Source organism: Schistocerca serialis, chromosome 2 (genome assembly GCF_023864345.2).
Source record: "Schistocerca serialis cubense isolate TAMUIC-IGC-003099 chromosome 2, iqSchSeri2.2, whole genome shotgun sequence".
In the NCBI taxonomy this organism is placed as follows: Eukaryota; Metazoa; Arthropoda; class Insecta; order Orthoptera; family Acrididae; genus Schistocerca; species Schistocerca serialis.
In genome coordinates this window covers 681,175,142-681,189,261 of record NC_064639.1, presented here as the reverse complement: position 1 = coordinate 681,189,261, position 14,120 = coordinate 681,175,142, and the positions used below count along the sequence as shown (strand labels likewise).

At 41.4% G+C, this 14,120-nt stretch overlaps 1 protein-coding gene and 1 non-coding gene across 7 annotated transcripts in view; both read right to left on the bottom strand.

Annotated features, from left to right (window-relative positions):
* The window catches only part of LOC126457794 (uncharacterized), a 102,838-nt gene that overhangs the window by 46,092 nt on the left and 42,626 nt on the right, over nt 1-14,120 (bottom strand). For all 6 annotated transcript variants that reach the window (XM_050094387.1, XM_050094386.1, XM_050094388.1 and 3 more), the window contains exon 3: nt 1,099-1,190. In XM_050094387.1, the coding sequence (XP_049950344.1) occupies nt 1,099-1,190 (92 nt within the window). The remainder of the gene's footprint in view (nt 1-1,098; nt 1,191-14,120) is intronic.
* Trnat-ugu (transfer RNA threonine (anticodon UGU)) lies at nt 4,166-4,239 on the bottom strand. Its single transcript has one exon. It is a non-coding gene; the product is annotated as a tRNA-Thr (tRNA).

Here is a 14,120-nt window from a genome sequence, read left to right as displayed (position 1 = left end):
CCACTATGCAGCTTTCTATGTGGATAACACCATTAACACACTGACCAAGTGCGAACTAGACCACCTAGCTGCAGAACATGACGTGCAATATAGTGTGGCTGACTTCAATGGTTGCTTCACAACCTATAACATCTGGATCCTCTGCCATATCATGAGCTCTACTCCCAAAAGAGATTCTTCATTCACACAACCCTCCTGTTGTCAATATCTGTTAGCCCTGGTCTCCATATTCTCCTCCCTCCCACTTTGCATTTCATTACATCCAGCTTCCTCCAGACTAGTCTCACAATCCTCAGTCATTTTTCTACCACACTTATATCACTGAATGTACGCTTTACTTGTCTATTTATTTCCTTCTTGTTCAATGGAAACTTTACTTTCCCCTACACTCTTCTTTTTTCTCAAAGTTTTTCTTAGTGGTTCCATATCCTCCCCTCCACCCATCTATAAGTTCCACATTGCCCTCCCATCCTCTTTCTCTCTGTCAGCACCCTACACCCCTTCCAGTTTTCTCCTATCACTAACATCGCATGCTGTAGTATGCAGATATGTCAGGAAACAACAGTCTCTCTCTCTCTCTCTCTCTCTCTCTCTCTCACACACACACACACACACACACACACACACACACACACAGATAGAGAGAGAGAGAGAGAGAGAGAGAGAGAGAGAGAGAGAGAGAGAGAGAGAGAGAGTGAAATGGGGGACAGGGAGGGGAGGCATGCTCCTCAGCTCTGAGAAACAGCAAGGTAATATGACAGATTATAATATACTTAGCCTGGCTGCTGCTCTCTTCAGTTTGGTAAGCAGTGACCTGCCTTCACAGAGAACTCCACAGTATGATCTACTGTATGTCATAAAAATGCAGTGCTTACCTACTGCCAATAAAATATACACACAGAGTGGCAAAATGTAGATTATGCACTAGTTTCAAAAATGTGTACTGTGATATTCAATCAAAAGTGTTGAAAAATCTAACAAGCAAGTTAAACTGTTTCCATACATCCTAATTTTATCAAGTAATCAATAATAAGGAAATACATAACTATGCAAGAGCAAAAATATAGTATTTATTGAATGAGAACAATTAGTACATACCTTTGCTAACACTGGAATCCACTCTGCATGATGTAAGGCTACTCTGAACCAGACTGCTCGAACATTCTGTTCTGACCAGTGTTCAAGGGACTCTAAATGAAAACAAAAGTAATTTGAATAAGTAAACAACTATCCTTAAGGAAACAAGTGACATACAAGAAGTGTCAGAATGGCAGATGGAAAAAAAAATTGCTACAAGGTGTACATCTTTGCTTCCACCATTTTTTCCCAAACATTTGAGGCTTTAATAAAACAAATTGGCTACACACGTATCATTCAAAGTATTTTCCATCGCTGGCCACTACTTTCTCTCATCTTTTGGGCAGTGTACGAATCCCACGCCAAAAAAATTATTCATCTTTTGAAGCGATCCACGAATCGATCCAATTTGTGACTTCTTCATGAGATCGGAAGTGCTGGTCAGCCAAGCCATGTGCCACTGATCTGAACAGGTGATAGTCAGAGGGAGCAATGTCTGGATAATATGGCGGGTGGGGTAGGACTTCCCATTTTAACATCTCCAAGTACGTTTTGACCTCTTTTTCAACGTGGGGTTCAGCGTTGTCGTGCTGCAAAATCACTTTATTGTGCCTCTCACTGTATTGCAGCCGCTTGTCTTTTAATGCTCTGCTCAGACACATTAATTGTGTTCGATTATGAGCACCTGTGATTGTTTCACTTGGTTTTAACACCTCATAGTACACAACGCCGAGCTGGTCCCACCAAATGCAGACATGATCTTGGAGCTGTGAATATTTGGTTTGACCATTGACGTGGAAGCATGGCCAGGATATGCCCACGTTTTTTTGCGTTAATGGTTATCGTAATGAACCTATAATGCGATGCAGAAATCCCTTCTGTTTTTGCCTCTGTAGCAACTATTCACAAACACACAAATGCCGTTCAATGTCTCTTGCTTTCAGCTCACAAGGGACCCAAGTTCCTTCTTACTGAATCATGCCCATAGCCCTGAGACATTTTGAAATGGCTTGCTGTGTCACTCTCACTATACGCGCCAATTCTTCTTGAGTTTGATGTGAGTCTTCACTCTGCAATGTCTCCAATTCTGCATCTTTGAAAACATTCTCTCTTCCACCACTATGCCAGTCTATGACGTTAAAATCACCATTATTGAAGCGTTGAAACCACTCATGACATGTTCTTTCAGTAATAGCATCCTTACCATACGTACTTGAGAACATTCATTGAGACTCAGCCGCTGTTTTCTTCATATTGAAACAAATCAGTAGCACCTCCCACAAATGACGATAATTAGGCTTGTAAACTGACATCTTCAGCGAAGAACACCTTTATGATCCAGACACATATTGACTAATGTTTGAATGAGGTTATGTTGACTGAGGTCCAAGCTAACTGCCTCAAATCTGCGATCTGTTTCTTTCAACCGATACTTACCGTTGTCGCCACCTATTGGCAAACAGCGGAAGCAAAGTTGTACACCTTGTATATAAAACATACAGTAAACACAAAATAGTAAATGAAATAAGTTGATCATAATATATTCAAAAAAGAGGAATTTCAAGGAGTATGACACATGAACTGAAATGGAGTTTACATGTAAAGATAGGCTTCAAAGTTTTCATGTACACTTGCACATACTGTTGTAAGTTTGTTTCTTCAACAACACAGATTTTATTAGGCACAGATTATTTACAGTCAAATCACAGAAATTAACAGTTCCTGACTCTTCCAGAAATGCAAACAACAAAACGCTTCTGGATGTAAATACCTCATGGTGAACACGGTACTCTGAATGATTGTTAAATAACTCACAAATCAGTGGTGGAGAACACTGTTTGCAGGTTTGACTGGGAAATGCTTGGATACAAACCACACTTTTGGTGCACTCCTATGTCATCAGTTTGTTCACTGAAAACTCAAGGTTTGTTTGAATGGTGCACGAAGATTGTACCGCATTAGGCAGACAGCCGAATCCTTGCGCTAACCAAATGTCATTAGTAGGTAACAATGTCGTAAATCAGTGCCCAGGAGAAAACCGCGTGGTGCATGGTTGTCATCTATAGATCCACCAGAGTGCTTACTAGAAATATCAGCTGGCAGACAAGTGAGGCCATGGTGGCCCCTAGCAGCCTTAAATCTGCCACGGGTGTTTTGACATGTGAACTGGTGCTGGCAGATGTATCCTACCGTGCTGTGCTAGCGACCTTGCTGGATGTAAGTATATTTATATTGAGTGATCCATTAATAGTCTGGAGGGATCTCAAGACATACCATCATTCTCGATGACAAATGAATGGGTCATTGGAAGAAAGACCTAATCTTCCATTTACTAAACATTAGTCTGATCATTTTTTGCCAAGTTCTTTGCAAGCTCAGAACAAGTAGCTCAATATGTACCTTTAAGTAGTCCTGCCTGTTACATGAACTGCTTTATCCTACTGTATTTGTGGTTTTATCTTTGAAATTATTCAAACATTTAAAATGTCATACCTTGAAATACACTCTTGCCGTGGCCATGGGCTGCGGTTTTGGGTGTCTGTGTGGTTGTGTGCATGTAAATGTGTGTGCTATTGCTAGAAAAAGAGCTATTGTGAATGCTGTTTTCTGTTATGTGTTTCTGTGCTCCATGCATCGCTCCACTATAGGCGAGTGTCTGCCATTTCCTTATTTTTTGTATTACTCCTGCAGGTTAGTACTTTCATCTGCCAAAGCCTCCACACAAACAAACTCATATCATATAATGCTGAAGAAAACTACACTGTACCTTTCTATTTAAACATAAGAGATCAAAATTTTGTACAAAGTTTAACAGTGTGCCTGAAACATATATCTGCATGAGTTGTTATTTATTAACTGAGGGCAGAAAGATATAAATACCAGAAGTAGATGTTGGTCATGTAAGTGCTCCCAAGGGTATCATTGTGGTTCTAGGCAGTGTTCAGAGATATATGAAGATAGTAATTGTTCCCAACAGAACAGATACCATTGACCGTGCAACTTTTCTAGAATAGATGATAATTAATTGAAACCCTCAGCTGCCGACAGGTGTTGTTGATATACCTCGATGGGAACAGCTGAAAATGTGTTCCCCGACCGGGACTTGAACCCGGGATCTCCTGCTTACATGGCAGACGCTCTATCCATCTGAGCCACTGAGGACACAGATGAATAGCACGACTGCAGGGACTTATCCCTTGCACGCTTCCCGTGAAACCCACATTCCCAACTGACCACAATCTACCTATGTAATGTTCCTAATAGATATTTGCCCATCCACTCATTACTCGCGCCCACTAAGGTGACGATTCCCGTAAGAGTTCGAGAAACCTGTGCATATTCACACTCGGGAACAGTTGCTATCTTCATATATAGTTGAAAGGCTACCAGGCCATCAACCTTCATCTGTGTGAATGTGCGCAGGTTGCCCGAACTCTTACGGGAATCATCACTTTAGTGGATGCGAGTAATGAGTGGATGGGCAAATATCTATTAGGGACATTACATATGTAGATTGTGGACAGTTGGGAATGTGGGTCTCACGGGAAGCATGCAGATTGATAGAGCATCTGCCACGTAAGCAGAAGATCCCGGGTTCGAGTCCCAGTCGGGGAACATATTTTCAGCTGTCCCCATCGAGGTATATCAACAACACCTGTCGGCAGCTGAGGGTTTCAGTTAATTATCAGTGTTCAGAGAGACCTAAACTGATGACCCAAGACACTGAGACCACTGCCCACCATGAGACTGAATGCACCTGATGGCGCTGCAGGAAGGTGATGAGTTAAAGAAGTAAATAAGAGGAGCAGAGCCGAATGCAGAATCATTTCAACAATGATAGGAGCCACAAATGGGGAAATCCACTGACATAAGTGACTCTGACAAAGTACAGATCATTATGGCCCAGGTCCTGGAACAAGCATCTCATAAATGGTGAAGCTGGTCAGCTGTTTGCATGCTACTGTCACAAGCAGCTAAGAAAAGTGGTTGAAGGAGAGTGAAGTCATTAGCAGACAAGGTGTTGGATGTCTACACCTCATCACAGGTTGGAGGCTAGTCTCTCTCCGAAGAAGGGTAGGTGTTGGTCTGTGGCAGATCTGACAACAGAGTTTGGTGCTTATACAAACACAAGTGTTTATAACACACTGTTTAGTGCTCCACAGCAGACAACATCTATGTGTTTGCATCGACATCATCATCATCAATTATGATTGCAGAGGATGCAGGATCTTCCAGATTGGACTGTGGAACAATGGAAACATGTCACCTAGTCTGATGAATCACATTTCTGGTTACACCAGATAAACGGGTGTGTCAGGATGCGCCATCACCCAGACAGACACAGGCTGGCAGGGGCAGTTTCATGTTATGAGGGACCTTCACCTAGGCTTCCATGGGACCTGCAGTAGTAATCAAAGGCACCATGACAGCTGTGGACTACACGCACATTATTGCATATCATCTGCCTCCCTTCAAGCTTTATGTTTCCCTCAATGGCGACAGCATCTTCCAGCAAGATAACTGGCCTTGTCACAATGCCAGAATGGTACTACAGTGGTCTGACGATCATGATAGTGAACTCACAATCTTTGCCAGCAAATTTGACTGATCTGAACCTGATGAAATGCACCTGTGACACTCTCAGGTGCCAGCTCTGCATCCACAAATCCCTCACTCATAATTTATGGTATGACCTATGCAAACACATCTAGAGTCATATATCTCTGGAAGTGTACCAAGGACTTGTCAAATCCATGCTATGCTTAATCCCTCCTGAACTGCGATTCAAAACACACTATTAAGCAGTTAGTTATAATGTTTTGCCTCATCAGTGTATTATGTCAGGTGTATTGATACAAGACATATGGCAACAGTATAAACACAAATTTCTTGGTCACAATGTTTTATATGTACTAACTGATCATGTCATAAACCTGCAAATTCAGTCATCTGGCTATTCGATATGTACAATGAAGGATCGTCCAATTTTTTGAGTACAGTGATAAGTCTTACCAACTGATAGGTACCGTTTCTTGGAGCATGAGGAAGCAAGAAGATTTGTCAGTACTTGTGAATGGGCAGACTGTGGGAGGCTATAGAGCGTTAGTGATGGTGCTTGATCTTGCAACCTCTGAGATTAGAAGTTTACTAGAATTGCATCAACACAGGGAAATGAAAAATCCGTACACATTATAAAAGTGGATTTTTTGTGTGTGTGTGTGTGTGTGTGTGTGTGTGTGTGTGTGTGTGTGTGTGTGTGTGTGTGCTTGTTTTCGCAAATCCTCCTAAACCACTGGACTGATTTCAATAAAACTTGGTATACGTATCCCTCACAGTCAGGCAAAAATTGCTGTGGGGGTAAGAGCCATCTACCTATCATAGTTTAGGAAACATGACATCATAAACAACGAGATGCATGAAAAACTGCCACATCATGCATGATACTTAAATTTATTATTTCTGTGATATTACCTCTACTTTCACTTAATTTTTTCAGATAGCATCCAATTATGCCACTAACTGCACCTATAAAATCATATCATGGTGCCAAACATAGCTCATGAGGTATGACATCATAAATACTGAGATGCATGAAAAACTGTTGCACTGACCATGATGTTTAAATTGATTACTTCTTTGCTACTAGCTCTATTCGCGACATATTTTTCAGACAGTATCTCAATATGGTGCTAAATGTAACTATACAAATACATCTTTGTAAGACACACAGTTCACGGAATATGATGTCATAAACACGCCAATGTATGAAAAAATACCGGATCATGCGTGAAATTTTAATACATTTATTCTTTATTACTAAGACACTCCTACAGCTGAGTCAACTTACAAAAATCCCTGACACCTGGCAGTACTTTTGAGAGCTTTCAACTGCGAAGTGCAAACAGATGTAGGTGAAAACAATAGCCATCTATACAGCTATGCAGAGGTGTTGCCATAAAGACTTTTACAAAATGGCATTGTAGACATATGTAGAAGCTGTACTTACAAATTTGTACATTATGCATATTTCTTTGTATGACTGTTCATAATTTCAAAGGTATTTTCACATAGACATGGAAATGAAATTTTTTCAATATTACAATAGCAACACAGTTCATTTTGTGTGTCCATTTCTAGTAGAAAACTGCCAAAATGAATATTCTGGGAATGCTAGGTTTCTCAGATAGTTTGTTATACGTATGTATGTGTGCAAAAATTATCCACTTACTTGTTGAATAACACTTGACATATTGTGAACTTCCTGAATTTTTGAATGGGTCGCAGACAGACCACACCTCAATCCTACTGGGTGCTTGCGGAGCTTAATGTACATATTGTAAAACCTCATTTTCACATTCCCACATTTTATATTTTCCTGCTTTTCATGTTCATTTTTGTAGTCCCTACAGAAGTCCTATGCATTCAATACAATGCTTTCCCACCATTAATGATTCTGTGTTATAGCATTTCCTGCATTTTAAGTTTTCTTTGACATTATCATGACCTTTAACATTGATTTTCATACAGGTTTCTGCACAAAGTATATCATATTCCTGCTAAAAGTCAGACTTGGAACAAAGCAGAAAACATAGCATTAATGCAGGACACAAGATTTTCATTGTCGGCGTGTTGAGTCATGGCTGTCTGTATTATAGATTCCCAGTGTCTGGAAGGGTGAGAAAGTATGCTGAGTAACTACCTTAATGATAATCATGATCTAACGATAGTGACTCTAGTAGGAACCTCCTTTCTGCTCATTGTGTTGTAATTTTTTAATCATTATATCACATTACAATAATGTGTTGTTGGATCACCCCTTTGTTAGTGGCAAAAGTACAACTTCTCATTATTATGCACATGGTGAGTATTTAACATCAACATAGCATATACACTGAAGAGCCCAGAGACTGAATGCCCTCTGGGGGGATAAGAGGGGGGGGGGGGGGGAGGGTTTGCACATGTGTTGCACTAAGTAGATAAGGAAAAGTGACAGATTTATGGCCCAGCCCCTGAAAACAAGAATCTAAGAACCAGTGAAGCTGGTCAGTCATACATCTGCTACTACAGTAAGCATCTATTAGCAGGCATTGAGGGACAGTGAAAACACATGAAGACAACAAGGTGTTGGACATATACACCCCATCATGGAACATGGAGCGATGGTCTGTAAATTAGAACAAGTGGTAATCTATGGTAGATTTGATGACAGTGGTCAACGCTGATGCAAGCACAAGTGTTGCAGAGCATGCTGTCAAACATGGGGCTCCCTGGCAGACGACCCTCAGGTGATCCCATGCTGATCCAATGACACAATCAATTACGACTGCGATGGGCACAGGATTATCAAGACTACACTGTGGAACAATGGAAACATATCACTTGATTGGATGAATCATGTCCCTCGTTGTACCATGTTCACGAGTGTATCCAAACACGCCGTCTTCCATGCAAATGGCTGCTCAAGATATTCAGTGCGGCTTCCATGGGACCTATGCCAGCTGTGGACTATGTGAACATTATTGCAGGCTACCTGCATCCCTTCAAGCTTGATGCCTTCCCCAATGGCAATGGCATCTTCCTGCAGGATAACTATTCATGTCATGAAGGCAGAATCATAAATCATTGGTTTGATGAGCACGATAGTGAATTCACGCTGATGTCTTGGCCCCCAAATTTGCCTGGTCTGAAACCAATGGAAGACATCTGGGATGCTATCAGGCACAAGCTCCACATCCACAAACCAATGGCCCTTAGTTTATCGGAATTTGGTGACCTGTGCGTAGATATCTGGTGACACATAACTCCAGAAACCTACTGTGACTTGTCAAATCCATGTCACACATTACATTTCAAAGCTGGGCAAAAGTGTCATTAAGCAGGTGCTCATAATGCTTTGGCTCATCAATGGATCACAGCATAATGTGAGAAGAAAGATTCCATGAATCAGATTTATGAGCAGCTGGACTCGTGAATGAATGCAGGAGTCCACGTTCAGTGAGTCTACTCCACAAATATTTCTTACCATAATCTCTCTCAAACCAGAGACCAGCAGCCATAATGTCTTATGAATGCTGTATCTATGTTTCCCACAAGATACAACACTAACAGAAATACCAGCATGAAGAAAAAAGAAAATGAGAAATGGAAATCACTTACCTGTTGCTGATTAATGCATGGTTATTAGACACGTTTTTTACAGGACAGATATTATTACCTTATAAATTACTGTTCTCTTTCTATTTACATACACAGACAAGCACTCACTTGCACCTGCTCATGGTGACACTCACTATTAAATGGTGATTTCTCAGGCTGACAAGAGTGGGGAGTGAGGAATAGGATGTTGCAAGTAGGAGGGGGTACAATGTATGGAGCAAGGAGTGGTGAGCAGATAAAGAGAGTTAAGGGGGGCATGATAGACAGGGAGACAGCTGGCTTGCAGTGGGCATTGTAAAATGAAGACTGAAAATGGTGGCATTAGAAAAATAAGACAGAGAGAGAGAGAGAGATGGAGTGATGAGGAAGGGGTAAGGGGGAGGGAGCCTAGTTATACAAACTGATCTGTCCAACTGCCGTGAGCACTCCCACAGGGCATCTTTATACACTAACCAGTTTATGGGCCACTTCCTAACCACTCAATCCCAACATCTATTTTCAACTCAGCGTTACTGGTCCTTTTCATTTCAATCAACTACAGTCTTAAATGTTGAACTTCAGTTTTCACAAAGCTCCATCAATACCTCTGTTCATATAACATGCACCAACAACCAACAGTATCTCCATTTTGACAGTATCATCCATTCCTCAATAAAAAGTCCCACATAGCCTTAACATCTATGGGAGTCACATCTGCAGTGGGAGACTGGTGTTAACAAAGCGAGCTGATAATCTTGCGAAAGCCTTGACAGACAGACAATATTCTGCTCAGCTAGTCCAGAATCAGATTTCTCATGAAGTTTCTTCCTGTGACACCAAACAACACACTAACATTCCAGAATGAGATTTTCACTCTGCAGCAGTTCACAGAAGAGCTTCTGTAAAGTTTGGAAGGTAGGAGACGAGATACTGGCAGAAGTAAAGCTGTGAGTACCGGGCGTGAGTCGTGCTTCGGTAGCTCAGTTGGTACAGCACTTGCCCGCGAAAGGCAAAGGTCCCGAGTTCGAGTCTCGTTCGGGCACACAGTTTTAATCTGCCAGGAAGTTTCACACTAACAGTGTTAATCACTCACTGATCAGCACTCCTCTTATCAACCAGGTCTTGAAAAACTCTCCCACTTCCTGTTTCAGGCTCTGGCTGCCTGTCATCATGCCCTGATATATGGGACATTCATCGAAAACCCTAACATCATAACTGAAACAAGAATTTTGTAATCAACCAAACCTAGACAATATCCTAGACTAGACTATCTTTATGCCGATCTTACTCGTAACCTAACAGCACATGGGTCTTACCCCTGTAAGCAATCTAGGTATGAGATCTGTCCTTTACACACATTTATCACCTCCTGCGGCAGTGCTTGCACAGGTGATTGCTATCCTGTAAAAGGAAGGATAACATCTCAAACCAGCCAAATTATGCACTGACTGTGTTGAAATTCCATGTGCCATGTGGGGATAACAATTAACCACTTGTCTCCATGCAAGGATGACCAATGTCTGTGGCTAACTGTGAACTCAACCACCTAGTACAGAAAAATATACTATACCACTGCACCGGTGATCTCAATAGCTGTGTCTCCCCCCCCCCCCCCCCCCCCCCGAAAAGTGCTCACTGCACCAGTTACTCTAAATTAAGTAGATGGGAAATGCCCAGTCAGCATATTCTCTGTTCTTGCAGTCCTCCTGGTCTAATATACCTTAGTTCCTTACTCTCTTCATTACCCTTGCCCTCATTTTTCCGCTCCTATAATTTACCATACCACTTCTCCGTTGCCCAAACCCTGGACTTATCTTTCCATGAAATTCCCCTTATTCCCCCCCCCCCCCCCCCCCCCCACTTTGTGAATGCCACCTGTTTTAGTCCTCATTCTTATGCTTCTGAGAGCTATCTGCCTCTCCTCACTCTCTGCCTTCCCCTATACATCTTACCCCCTTTCAGTTGCCACATGCCTACCCTCACCCTCACTTGTGCCAGCCTGAGCAATTACTCATAAACAGTATGTATCACTGAATTTGGGTCAGAGAGGTTTTGTGTGTGTGTGTGTGTGTGTGTGTGTGTGTGTGTGTGTGTGTGTGTGTGTGTACGCTTGAACTAGAGAAAGAGCACTACCATGAAAGCTAGTAACTTCTCTGAGACATTACATGTGTCTATGAACAACACATTAGTCAGCTACAGGTGAGAGGCTGCAATCCCAGAAATTGCTGTATATGAAGGAACTAACTGTTACACCAATTTAATTTAGTATACCTTTGCCCTTTCTGACTTATGAGGTCTGTTCAAAACATTGTAGAACTTTTGTCTGCAAAATTTTTCTGCACTTATCTTTTATGTACTGTGCATGGTCTCCATCCTCCGCTATTGATGCACCCTTCCCACTGCCGTTTCCACTTCCGGAAGCACTTTTGTTATACCTCCTGCTGGACTGCGCGAAACACTGTCTGCAAATTTTCTTTTTATCTTGTCCATCATTGCAAATATTCGTCCTTTCAATGGAGTTTTCAACTTTGTAAATAAAAAAAGTCCACAGGGGCCACATCTGTGGAGTACGAAGGATGAGGCACCACAGCTATTTCGTTTTTTGTGTAATAGTCATGCACTAACAGGGATGAATATGCAGGTACATTATCGTAATGCAAGAGCCATGAATTGTCTCGCCACGTTTCAGGCCATTTCCTTCTCACATTTTCTTGCAAGCATCAATTTATGGTGAACTAATCCTTCAAAGTCAAAGAAAACTACCTGCAATGCTTTGACATTTGACCTGGCCTGACAAGCTTTTTTCGATATTGGAGAACCTCCCCTGACCCACGGTGAAGATTGAACCTTGGCCTCAACATTGTAACCATAGACACACATCTCATCACTAGGCATGATTCTCTTAAAGAACATCTCATTCTTATTTGCGCAATCCAAAAGCTCTTCTGGTCTCTATTCATGAACCGTGGGACGAACCTGGTGGCAATACGATACACTCCAATATGCTGTCTCAAGATTTCATGGCATGACCCAACTGAAATATTAGATTCTTCTACAATCTCTCAGACAGTCAATCTTTGACTGGCATCCACAATTTTGTAGATGTTCCTAAAATGAGCATTGTCTGTAGGCATCAAAGGGCACCCTGCATGATGGTCATGCTTAACTTCTGTAAGGCTATTTTTAAACCATGTGAGCCATTCATAACACCGCACTCATCACCATAGGTTGCCTGCATCATTTGGTGTGTCTCTGTAAAGATTTTCTTGAGCTTCACGCAAAATTTAATGTAGATGCGTTGCTCCTCTAACTCTGCCGTCTTGAATTTTGCAAACTGTGGAACATAACGTTCAGCTCAATACAGCACTCAACAATAACCAACAGACATACAACAATAAAACTTGCAGCAGTTACACATTAAACATAGGTGTGTGCAAGGATGTCAACCATTTTTTACTCCAAAATACCATTGGCGTGAAATTATGAATGTTCTGGAATTTTTTGAACAGACCTCGTATAAAGTGTCTTAAACAGTGACAAGGAACAAATCAAAATGCAGGCTTCTAAAATGATTTTGTTAGATCATTTATTATTTCAATTTCATTGCAGTGTGTGCAACACTTCTGGCAAGTGCTTTTGCTAGAAAAAGTATTCTTCATGTGATAAAGAACAGCATGTAACAGGGAGAATGTGTTTCACGAGCAAGCCAAGCCACTATCACAGGTGTCTAAATAATTTTCTGCGGCATTTTATTCCTCATAATATTTCAATTAATGAAAAAACTGTTACTGAAGCAATAATTTTCTTCACATGCCAGCTGAAGCACTTGTTGTCGTGAATGCTCCTGTCTTGACCACAGGTTTGTTCTGGTGAAAGAACACTTTCTTGTGTGTCAACCTGGGTCATTCTTCAGTTCTTTTATGTTTTAAATATTCCAGTCCTGCCTTTGTCCCAGTATTCTATCAGAATTACATTATATAGGCTCCAAAAAGCCATGATAATCACCTTTGGGAGGAGTGGGAAGGACTGTGGAAAGGATGTTCTTCATTTCAGGGTATGATGAAAGTTAGTCGAAGTCCTGGTGAATGATTTGGTTATGTTCTTCTGGAGTAGGAAGGTATTAAGTAATGCAGACGGGGGTGGATGAAGAATTAAGGACTTGTGAGGACACGAAGTAGGCAATCTGTTTGAAGGGCAATACCTGTCTGTGAGGGCCTCAGTAAGACCTTCAGCTCACTATGAAGGGGATTGTTTGATGTTGGATATGTCCTGTTCGTGAGTGGCCAGACGGCATAAGATGGATTCTTTAGTGTGGAACAGAAGGCAATTATCAAGATTGAGGTAGCATTAACGGTTGGTGGGATTCATGTAGCCATTATACAGAAGGAGAGCCAGAAAGTTGGTACACTAAGCTGAACAGCAAATGAAACAGAATAGAGAGAAGGTGTTAAGTATGTTGAGGAATGAAAATATCATGAGTGAACCTCCTTAGGATTTAGGTAGCTAGGAATGTTTCCTCCTTCTGGCACATCAAAAGGCTGATGCAGGAAGGTGTCCAGTGGGTGGCCATCCTGGCATGATCATGAGGTGGCTAGAAAGGTTTCCTCTAGGTGGGCATAAACAGATTTGAATATGAGAGAGCCATATCTCCATCATGATAAGCATACTTTTTATACTTGCTTATGAAGAGTTGAGTTTTAAATGTGTCAAATCTTTCACAGTTCTGTAAAATTCAGATTTTTAATTATGCATCTACCCTGAGTACTACTATGAAAGATGTGTTCACGTCATAAAATACTGACTAAAACACATTTTTAATGTGCCAATCACAGTGCAGGCCTCGTACAGGTTGGTGAAGACCAACAAACTACAACACACACTTTGACCTGGTGCTCTCTCACTAAGCT